This window comes from Protopterus annectens, chromosome 11.part0 (assembly GCF_019279795.1).
Source record: "Protopterus annectens isolate FY-2018-M chromosome 11.part0, PAN1.0, whole genome shotgun sequence".
Taxonomy (NCBI): Eukaryota; Metazoa; Chordata; order Ceratodontiformes; family Protopteridae; genus Protopterus; species Protopterus annectens.
In genome coordinates, this window is record NC_056745.1 from 975,989,853 (window position 1) to 976,002,072 (window position 12,220).

The following is a 12,220-nucleotide window of genomic DNA, read 5'->3' on the forward strand; positions in this document are numbered from 1 at the left end:
ATCTGAATGATTGCCAGAGTGCATGCAGACCTACCAAGGCCCAAATGAACATTGTACCAGCCTTATTACAGCTCCATATGGCCTTTCACTGTCTCGGACTGGCAGTATCAGTACAGACATATAAATGCAGGGCTACCCACTCTGCAAAGCCCCATTGCATATGAATGCCAGCAGAAAATTTCTTATTTTGCGGCATAGCAAAACTGGTTCCTGTTTTGGAACTTGGAGATGACCTTCCTTATTAGACTATGTGGTATAAGCAAACCTGGAGTCCTATTTTCAGAATGATGTGTCATGAAAGGGCTTGGGGTAGTATGTTTTTTGCAAGCCTAAATTGTTCTGGAATCCCACACAGTATCTTCATTAGGATATTTCAAGTTTCTTTAACTCAAGGAATATGGATTCTGTTCTTTAGCAATAAAATGATATCATCAATGAAACCCTGTATTTTGTAGTTTCAGGTAGTTATATTTTGGACACTTCCTAAATAGTCATGAAACATTACAGTTAAGTATTGCTGAAAGTAAGATTTGTAAACATCTCAACAGAAATAACTGCTATACTTTTTGAGAAACAAGTATTAGCTATGTGATATAGAGAAAGCATACTCTGTATGTAGTATGGCTGTAGTAGGGCCAGTGAAGGTTTGACTAACTCCAGTATGGTAAGTGGCTTACAAGGAAGGATGGTATATAAATATGGTAGGTTTGAAAGGAAGGGAATATAATCGTACTCAAAATATAAGATGTAGCAGAATATAATGCATCATCAGAACAGTTTGCAACTATTTTTTAAATAAAGGAATATCTTGAAGGACAATAGTTTTTAATGATCTATCTTTTGAAAACCAGTTATTTCATATTTATGGGGTAGAAATACAGCTCACTCTTCAGTCCATATCTTAATTTTCTTAAGAACCTGAGCCCATAATTCACAACTCCTCATGCTCTCTGTTTAGTATGTAAGATTGTGTGTGTGTGTGTGTGTGTGTGTGTGTGTGTGTGTGTGTGTGTGTGTGTGTGTGTGTGTGTGTGTGTGTGTGTGTGTGCGTGTGTGTGTGTGTGTGTGTGTGTGTGTGTGTGTGTGTGTGTGTGTGTGCGCGCGCGCACATGCATGTGCACATGTATGTGTGACATTGATTCATGAATTTAAATGTTATTCAAGGGAAAGAATCTAGAATTACTTTACCTCAGAGTATTTCCTCTTCTCCAGGGTATAGTGATCTTAGCATTACTGTATATATATATATATATATATATATATATATATATATATATATATAAAACTACCAAATGCCCTCTTAAGTGTATCTCCCACCTCAACACAGATACATATCTTTCATTATTTTCCTGTGTAGATTTTAATTTCATGCACTGTTTTACCCTTGTTATCTTTTCAGTAGAATATTTCTGTCACCTCGCAGCAAGAGGTTCCCTGCTTCGATTCTCACCTGGGATGCCTTCTGTGTGAAATCTCTATGTCTTCTCTGTGTTTGTGTCAGTTTCCTCCAGGTGCTCCAGTTTCCTCTCACATTCCAAAGACATGCAGTAGGTGGACTAGACACTCTAAACTGTCCATAGGTGTAAGTGTGTGTGTGTGAATGTGTGTTTGGAAGAATTACCATGGCAGGTCTAGCCACCCAGCAGTGTAAACCTTGCCTCTAGATGATTGTCACTGCTGGAATGACACCCTGACTCCATGTGCAAAATGGGAAAAAGGGGGTTGTGGATGGACGGATGCTTTCCCACGCTGCTGTAACTCTGTTGGAACTGACTCATCTGCAATAGTGACATCATCAATGCAAGTTTTTATTTTGTATTCTCCATTATTTATATTTCTCAGGCAGGCAGCATGGCATAAGACATGTTCAAAACACTGTTGGAACTGTTTCTTTTAACTCTTCCACAGATGCGCAAGTTCAGTGTTATTAGGGTTTGACCCCCCTCTACTGTTTCCAGTCAAATCCCACACAAGTTTGCATTACAGAAAGATGGGTTGAACCTTTGAGCTAGACATGGAAGACAATCTAAAGGGTAGAGCTGTGCTAGCATGGCTAAACTTCTAACCATGCTTTTACCACCTGTGGACAGAAACTGATTTAGAGCCCTGATGATATTCCTATCTACTCAAATATAAAGAAGGAGGAAAGAAATGGCCTATTAAACAGTTGGACATCCATCCATAGGTCTCTTAGCAGGAGAAACCAAGGTATAAACACATTGTCCTATACAGATTACCTTGAAGCCTTCTCTCTACACTCTGTCTCCTATAGGTTACTGACAAGTGATCTATGCCTGGCATGGAAGGGAAATCCGAAGTTCATCCTGGGTCTGACTCAGAAAGTAATGCCCAAACTAACATACCAATCATACAACCTCTAGAATCTTCTTAATTAACAAAGCCTATAGGGGCATAATTGGGTTGGATTGCACAACCAGGCTTATGAAGGTCCTGGTGGTTCATAGGTTCATAGGTGGGTACTAGGCTATCAGCCCTAGGGCCTATACAAGCCTAGCCATAACAATTCCCTGGATATTTCTTCCCACAATATTTACTTCTCTGGACCCCTGTCTAGCAGGGTGACTGACATGATCCCTGGGGTGAATTTCCTATCTCCCATCCAATCATCAAGGTTCCTTTTGAAGAGGGCCAATTATTATTAGCCTTTTATATGCCTATGAAACCTATGAATGCTAGATTTAACTGACGACTTTAAAAGAACACTGAAAAAGAAATTCAAGTTGAGATTGATTATTGATCTAGCTTGAAATTTGAAATTCTAAAAAAAAAGTGTTTTTGTAGTACTCAGAACAGACTAGAAACGTTTATGTTTTTTTTTATAAAGAGAAAAGAAAAAAACAGTGTGGTGTCCCTCTTGATACTTCCATTTTTGAAAAAAAAATGACTCCTACATAGTATGGGTTTGCACAAGGTAGAACAGTCAAATCAAGCAAAAATTCATACAACTAAAAGACATGTTTTTCTTTTTTTTTTTTTTTTTTTTTTTTTTGGTGAAGGAAGACAGTGTTAACTACACTTGTTTGCCTTAAAGATTTTTTTGTGGCATAGAAGTTAGTGTTGCTGCTTCATACTGCTTGGTTCTCCAGTTCGGTTCAGTTCTCATTTGGTAAGCCTTCCCTGGAGAGCATGAGCTTGCAAATCCTCCTTGTGCACAGAGCCAGATCAGGGTCAAGTGGGGGCTGAGTCAGGGTAATGGACCAGACCCCCCCCCCCTCGGCAACCATTCCAGCATCCCATTACAAGGCTGTCTCTCTCCATTTACCATAAACACTGTTCAACCCCGTCAGTGTGCATATTATTTTCTTCTTCACTTCTACAATGATTGCAGATATTTAGATTTAATTCAAAACGTTTATGGTACAAATACCGATGACCATTTGCTAAATAAAATAAAACAGCCTCACGTGTGCAACAGCAAACTCTTCCATCCTTGAAACTCATATCCGCTGGAGCTGCATTTAAGCCCACATTCATTGAAAATGCACCTGGCCATTGGTGGATTAAGTGTATCTTTGCCCTGAGTTATTTTCAAACCATGGGCCTAGGTCACCTAGTGCTGGGTCTGGCTCTGCTTGTGTATGGGTATTTGCCAGGAGTTCTGGTTTACTTGTAGATGCTAAAAACACATTATAGGCGAATTGAGCCTCCTCCCAGCTGTCTATAGTTTTGTGTGTGTGTGTGTGTGTGTGTGTGTGTGTGTGTGTGTGTGTGTGTGTGTGTGTGTGTGTGTGTGTGTGTGTGTGTATGTGTGAACATCCTGTGATAACAGTACCAATTACATAACTGCTATCCCTTCTAACAAAAATCAAGGTCCACAGCTGATGCTTAACAACTAACTATCAAGCAATAAAAGGGAGAGAAACTGTCACTAAAACTGTGCCATTCATGCCAACAAACATTAATCCCTTCTCACCATATCCTTACATCTTCTCACATATGTAGAAATAGACACCATCTTATAAATGACTAGTTACTCTAATGCACTCATCCAGTAAGGCAGGAATTCCACAAAGATTAAATATATATTACATGCTAGAGAGATTACCCAAACCCATATTCTGCAAACTACAAGCCAGCTAGTTATCCAAGACCTATTAGAGCCCTTAAACACTATACTGAAGAGCAAGTAAGAATGTCATGATAAGAACAAGTAGGTTTAGGACTCTGGAAAAAGATTTCCTGGTGGTGAGCAGTTATCCGAACATTTTTTTTTTTTTTTCAGAAACACATAAATACTTAAAAAGTGAAAAAAAAAGTCATGGACATTTAGAAGCCATATGGCTGAAACACTTGTAGATAGGGAACATTTTTGTATATCCCATGGGTCTCCATTATAGTATGTTTAAGGCATCACACAGTGAAAATTCTAGCTTGGCTGGGTTTTTCTTGCAGTTTTTTACTGAATTGTTTGTCTGTGTATCATTTTTACCCTTTATATTTTTTCTATGTATGTGTCTAAAGAAATATAGATATTTGACTGATAACATGGCTGTGCCTTACAAACAAGTTATATTACAGCTAAAGATTATGATAAAAACAAAACATATCTATCTAGCTAGCTAGCTAGCTATCAGTCTGTCTATCCATCCATCCATCTATCAATCTCTAATCCATATCTAATCTATCTAATGTATCTAATGTATCTAATCTATATCTAATCTATCTATATATATTTTCAGGTATGCAGTGAATATTATTCATAACCATTGTTCTATTTTTTATTTATTTTGTGAAGATGGCAAGCTATTTGTTGGACTCTATGCTGATTATTGGGGAAGAGATGCAGCCTTGTATCGTTACACAGGGCAACACTCAAGCATCCGGACAGAACCTGATAATGACAGACTATTGAATGGTAAGTACCTTATAAAGTAATTATTTTATGTATTTTCATGAATGCGTTATTTAAATGTGCTGTTTGTTTCTATTTCAACTCTGCTTATTATTCTCAATGTATGTGTTGCAGAAGAATTTCCCAGCCATTTCATAGTTCAGGGCTACACCATTAAAGTCAATCTTGCTCTGTTTAAGAGAAACAGATTGAATATTGCCCACATCTCATTAAATATTGTTTTAATATGCAATGGGATGTTATTTTATTTGTCAGTGTGATGTTTAGTCTTACAAATCTGAACTCTGATTGAAACCCATTTTATTAGTACTTCATAGAGAGAGAAAGTGGTGTTGAAAAAACTGATGGCCATTTTTTCCATATTAATTATTTTTTAGTAGCAGTGACAATGATTTCAAAGCTAAAGAGAAGCATAATGTGCTTACAATGAGTTTGTTAGTGAGTTCATAGTTTTTATGTTTGAGCTAACAAAAAGGAACATTATAATTATGATCAGAAGGCATTATTAATTATAGTATGCTTAGATTACTTTCTCGAATACGTCTGTCATCTCATTGTGTTTTGCAGTATTTCCTTGGATCCATCTTACTTGAATTCCAGAAATTATCATGCATTAGCTAAGCATAACGTTTTTCTCTCCTGTATACTGTCACCCTAAATAGTAATGTTTCACAGCACTGCTTATGCCCTACCAGTAATAATTTCCATCACAAATCTCTAAACCTTTTGTAATGGACTTTTACTGAAAAGTTACAATTCCCTTATAGGTTCATAGGTTCATAGATTAGTACTAAGCTAACTGCTCTTGCGAGCCATTTTAAGCCTAGCCAGTTATCCCTTGTGAGACTCAAACCCTGTACCTTGTGTTTGCAAGACAAACACCTTAACCATTAGGCCACCCTCCCAATTCAATGTCTTTCCATCTTCATAGGATAGCATGTCTGTGGAGCCACTGGTTTGAAATAATGACCTGGGTAGGGTCTTCAGTGGGTACGTGGGACACTAGCATCCATATTGTTTCTTGGTGTTGACTTTAATCAGCCATTCCACTGTGGTCATAGGTTTTGTCTGCTATTCTGTTGGGGCTATAAAGCTGTTCTGTCATCTTCCTTGGGATTAATCATGGCAAACTATCTGGTTTGGCAGCCTTCTTGGGCTGATCTTCCCAATCAAAAAATATGCTCAGTATTCTTTTATGTTTGTAAGTATGGTCAGACATTTACTTTGCAGTTTATTTCTAGGTTTTATTTGGCTTGGAAAAAGTTGGGGGAGCACAGCTAACTTTTCTATCAAATTATCATGCCTAGCAGGTGGCTCTAGAATTTTCATTTCAGCTGCTGCTAGCTTTAGATCATTTCACTTATAATTTCTTACCTGTCTACAAGCTGTCTCTGTGGGGTCTTCTGAGTATCAAAAGTGTATGTGAGGAAATTTTTCCTTGAAGCAACTTGGCTTGGCTGCCATTTATGCTTTGTGTTCTCCACAACCAACATGCTGGATTTGAACATCATATAGTCATTGGCGCAGTTCTGATTTCAGCAGATCACATTTAGGAGGCAGGTATTTATTTACTAATAACATGGCTGGAACAGTATTTGTGATCATGTGTGTAACAGTGTGCTGTGTGAGTAGATACCTATCTATTTTACTCGGTAGTGAGATCACAACTTTCGCAGCTTTATTTACTTTTGAACTTATTTTACTCTAATGCCATCATTTGCAGCAGTAGACTTTAGCTTGCCTTCTCCAAGAGTAAAATATAAAAGAACAGTTGAAAAAAGATTGCTCCAATATACACTCAATGTTTCTTCCTTTGGAATACACTGTCTTTGGACATAATCCCAGACTTTTTTGATGTCATCACTTAAAACAATGTCACGATCACCTCTCACTGTACTGGTGTATAAATGAACATTAGTAAATAGAACAATAAAAGTGGGAATTGCACTATTGATTACATTGTTTTGTGCCCTGGCCTCAACAAAATCACCTAAATTTACTGGCATACTCAAATTTGTTTTCATCCTTAGGATGGGTGAAAAGCAATCTTGATGATGCCCCTCCAGTTCAGCCCTTTTTTCTTTCAATAATTGAATTGGATAACCCCTTTCTACAAATAAACAAATTAACCAGTGCATTTCATTGTTAAACGTACTGTTGCTTGATATAGTTACTAGCAAGACAAACTGCAACTTTATGTGTCTCCTTTTCAGGAAAATGTTTAAAGCTACAGGAAAATGGGAAAGCCATGGAGTCAGGGAAGGGGCATTTTCTCCCCCTACATTAACTAAGTATAACAGAAATTATCCAATTAAACAATGGCTATTCTGCAGACAGAAGCAAAGAATAGAACACTAAGCAAACTGCCCTTCTCTCCACTTCCTTGATGTCTGCTCCAGCTTCAACCTCTTCTTGATGGCCCTTTTTTGCTTAGTATACAGTCCCCCTTTCCTTGAGAAGCAGGTGCCTCACTAGCTACCTCCCTCAGGCCTTGTAATGTAGGGTTGGAAGGCTGTGCCTGTCTCAACTCTCTCTTTGTATCCCATTCCAGCTTCCCTTCCAAAGGAAGTCTGGTATTTTTTGACACTTGTGCCTCACTGATAGCCTGGGTACTACTACTCACCTCTGCCCTTACAGTCATTCTGTTCAAGGGAACATCAGTACCTACAATCAACTGTGGCTCACCTTCAGTCTCACTGCTGCAGGGTAGGTCCCTCCCTGAAGTAGCCAGCTCACCAGTCCTGGCTTCAAATGTGCCATCTCTCTGCCCCCCCACCCCCACCCCCGCTACCAGACTAACATGCTTGTCTCCAAAAGTACACAGCAAAGGAAGCAGCAATTAGTATGTGGATTAAATGAGTATAAATGGCTGGGTTGATTTGTGTAACATTGTTCTGATTAAGTCCCTTGTATTCCAGAGGGAAGAAAGCACTTAATGTGGATTAAACAGTTATTTATTATTTCAACTAGTTGCTGCTTCCTTTGCTATGTACTTTTGGTTATACAGTTTTGTGAACTTATTGTTTTTGGATGCTTGTCTCCAAGCCTGACTGTGTGTAATTGCATGCATACAAGGTACTGCATTATGAAAATCATTCCCTATCAGGACGTCTGCAGGGATATCTTCAAACACATCTACTTGCTTGCTTCCTTTTTCACCCTCCCAGTGAAGGTGAACCCTAGCCAAAGGTATTTGGGATGGGGTCCCTCCTAAAGCTCTGACTGGAGTAGATTGGCCAAGCAAGAAGTGCTCCTCATTAGCCATTGCAGGCTTTACAATGGTTAAGTCAGAGGCTGTTTTTCTTTTAGCAGTGGCCTGTTATCCATTTACTAAGGTAGGATATAACCTCTTGTGGTAGCTTGGTACCCTTGTTGTCTCCAGACAACTTACTGTTGGCATTCTGTCATTCCCACTTACTGGCTCTCCCATCCTTTGTTCCCCACCTTGACTCCATGGACATCGATATGCTACATGGCCCCACTGGCTACATTTAAAATATTTAACCCTTGATCCTGGCCATGTACCTGAACTTGTAGCTTCTCCTGCTACTGGTGGAATTTGTTGGGGTGGTTTAGGCTACCCATCATGGGTTCTCTTAGACCCATGAGCAGCACTGTGTATCCCTTTCCTGTGCAGTGATGCCCTGCTTGTTAGGTATCGGTTTCCCATTTTCCCCGACTCATCTGCAGTATTACATTCCCTATCCGCTAGTCAGATTCTCATGTGCTCAGGCAAAGTGCTAAAGGCTTGTTCCCTCACCAAAAAGTCTACCAGCCCTTCAAAAGTGGTGACCTGACACCCACTCACCCATCTATAAAAATAAGTGCTTAACTCAGCAATATATTCACACACATTCTCATCTGCCTTGCATCTATGCTCATGAAACCTTTTTCTGTAAACTTCAGGTGTTAAATTTAAACTCTCTTATAAGCAAATTTTAACAGCATTATAATTAAGCATCAGAGAATTTAGAAATAGCAGTTACAGATTTATCATGGAGTAAGGGGGTAAGGAGCCATACCCAGAGCCCTTGGTCAGCATTATACTGTTTACATACCCTTTCAAACATATAAATAAAACTATCAAAATTATCACCCTCTGTAAACTGTAAAAGAAATTTACTCCCTTCCCATTACCTCCATGACCCTGGCAAAGAGTCAGCATTTCCTTTTCATGTTGCTTCTGCTTCTCATTTCCCTCAGCTTTCAGATGTGTCAGTCCCTCTGCTGCTTCTAATTCCATTTGTTTCTCTTGTCTCAGTCTCTCTGCTGATGCTAGTTCCAAATGTTTGGCCTCCAGCTCAAGTCTCTTTAACTCCAGATGGATTTTTAAGTCCTCTGTGGAAAGGGCGAACTGTCTATTTTCTAGGAGTTGTACATCCCCAAGGCCAGTCTGGTTGTCCTTCTGGTTGCTGGTCTGTGATGCAGCTGTGGTTAAGGCTGCAATAATTTCTGCTTTAGTCAGGTTGGCATGCACCTGTCCTTTGTCTTGGCACATCTCAGCCAACTGGCTCTTTGTCAGCTTGCTATACTCCTCTGCTGACATCCTTCCCTGCTCACCCTGACTAACTAAGCTAACAAACAATAAATAAAACTATTGTGATATGAAACTCTGAATGTTCACTGTGTGGCTGTTTGAGAGTACTAACACCTTGTTTAGTGACCAGTGTTTACAGGCTACAGGATTTCAATATTCACACCAGTGAATCCCAATATGTCACTATCCCACCACCAGCAACTAATAAATGTGACACTCCACCACTAGACAAGCAATCAAGGAACCTCAATTCTCACCACTGACAACAGTGGGGGACGTACATTGGGAGGATGACAAGTCCACACAGTATTTCCAGATGCAGCTCTCTGCATCAAGTGCAATTTCCCTTAAGAGCACACAGAGACCACTCCAATAATGATGCCATAATACCAGCAGAAAATGATCAACTTTAACAATTGACTTAGCTACTGGTGTCATTCCAAAGAGTCCAATACTTGTCAGCCTGAGAGGACATGGTTGACAAGCTACAGTGCTTTAGCAGGAATGGTCTTTACCTGTCACCGCTAGGCTTTCGTATATTAGCCAAAACATTCTCCACCCATATAGTGCTTTTTTTGACATTGCCAAACAGACAAGCCTTCCAAGATAACAAAAGATACTCAAGATAAGCTAAAAATGTAACTGCTTAGTGAAGGATTCTCATCAAGAAACTGCACTCCCTGGAAGTTGTCCTCACCCTGGAATTCTGATGTCTGTGCAGTTACTGAAACATGGTTCAAAGCCATGGAAAGCACTCTAGCAGTGCATGGCTAAAATGCTTTTCATATATCCCCACCACCCACTAAACATGAAAGAACAAATGGCAGAGGTGTATCTCTCTACATAAAGGATAAGCTCTCCTCAAGGCTGGTCAAACAATATGACATACTTGAGCTACTCCGTGCAACAACTAACCATGGGAAAAATCCATTACCATAGTCTTGATAGCTACAGGTACCCCAACATGAACCAGTAAACCCATACATCACACCAAACGTTACTAGAATCACTCACCCTCCAGCCCAGTACCATACTCATGGGTGATGTGTTGTACCCCTCCATTAACTGGGAGATATACATAACCACTAAGGTGCAGGCCCAAAGGTTTCTTGACTTTATAAATTCAAATGTCCTAGAGAAGCAGGTCTGCACTCCCACTAGAGGAACAAATGTACTAGATCTGGTACTCACAAATATGCAAGAGTACTTTACCTCCTTAGTTTGATGTTTTCATTGGTAAGATCAGATCACAAAGCAGTCTCCCTTGAAATAAAGGTAAAACAGTTTCCGCACCTATACCCAAAAACTTTAAGAACTTCTCTGAAGTAAATTACCCCTATTAAGGGATGGGATAGCTAGTTTCCAAGCTCCCCCAAATCTAGAAAATGCAAAAAACTATGTAGAGGTGTACACAAAAGCCCTGTATGACTATATAAACAACTGCATAAAAATGGCAGTACCATACCAAACCACAAAAACAAGTCACCCTGGTGGATCTCTGTTATTAATAGGTTGTAGAACAAAAAAAAAAGGAAAATCCTGTCAAGAAGTAGGAGGGAATGGACACAACAGAGCAAAAAGTCCCTCATTAGTCTTAATAAGTGAATCAGGGAACTAGTGGCTGATCTGTCTAGAGATATTTAAGTTATGAGAGTACTTGCATATTTCTTTGGTGACACTGTGCGCCACTCCTAATAGCCTTGCTCTTGGTCAAACTACCATTTGTATTGATAGTAACATTACACAGTAAGATTTGACACCCTTTGTTAAGGGCCTTAAAGTAGCTGATAATGGGTTCTGGTGGCAGTGATAACTACCTTATAGTCTGGGCAAAAGGGGGAAATAGCTAGTAAGCCTGTTTCGGCCTTTCCCGTGTGTGTGTGTGTGTGTGTGTGTGTGTGTGTGTGTGTGTGTGTGTGTGTGTGTGTGTGTGTGTGTGTGTGCGTGCGTGTGTGCATGTGCGTGTGTGCGTGTGTGTGTGTGTGTGTGTGTGTGTGTGTGTGTGTTTAAAACAAATCTCCAAGGTAGAGCAAAAACATGCATTTTTTGAATAATAATAAGCATAAATCAACAGTATAAAAATATGACAGAAAACCAGAACATTCTGAAAAATAAAGGACAGATGAAAAACCACTGTAGTGCTTGTGCCTACCTTGGATGGGGGGATACTCTGCACACTTACACTGCATAACTGTTCCTTGCCTTGCTTGGACACATCCAGAGTCACTAGATGGGAGAGTGGGATTGCAATAAGCATGTCACAATCTGAAATGTCTTTGGCTGACTGTGATGGCCCTGATACATTTGTCATACCTCTCAACCTCAGAGCAAGAAATCTGGACAAAGCCATAAATAGAAGTGGGACAAAGGCCCAAAAATAAGAACACTTTTTAAATATTGCTGCTATAAACGCAGAAAGATACTAGAATAGTAAGTGTGAAATCTGAAACTCAAATGTCTGTCATTATTTTGTAACTTCAATCTTTAATGATTTGCCAGTAATTTGCCAGAAAACCACAATTTTATGAAAAACGGACCAAAAATGTGATGCAAAAATATAAAATAGCCACACAATACTGCTGGGAACCTGTCAAAGAAGGGACACGTTTTAATATTAGTACTGTTAAGTCGAGCAGATGACAAAATAAGATAATCTACATGCATTTCTGAAATAAAACAAATCTATAACTCTGATCATTACAATTACTTCTTAATTGTAAACCCTCCACATTTTCTTCCCAAATTGTCATTTTTGCAGAGGGATTGTTAGGGGAGAGTAACATTTTGAGACAAAGTCGGAGACAGTTGAG

General features: G+C 39.4%; 1 protein-coding gene across 1 annotated transcript in view; it reads left to right on the plus strand.

Annotated features, from left to right (window-relative positions):
• SEMA3E (semaphorin 3E) overlaps positions 1 to 12,220 on the plus strand; it is a 949,587-nt gene that overhangs the window by 683,682 nt on the left and 253,685 nt on the right. The window contains exon 6 of the mRNA XM_044088353.1: positions 4,757 to 4,876. Coding sequence (XP_043944288.1) covers positions 4,757 to 4,876 — 120 coding nt within the window. The remainder of the gene's footprint in view (positions 1 to 4,756; positions 4,877 to 12,220) is intronic.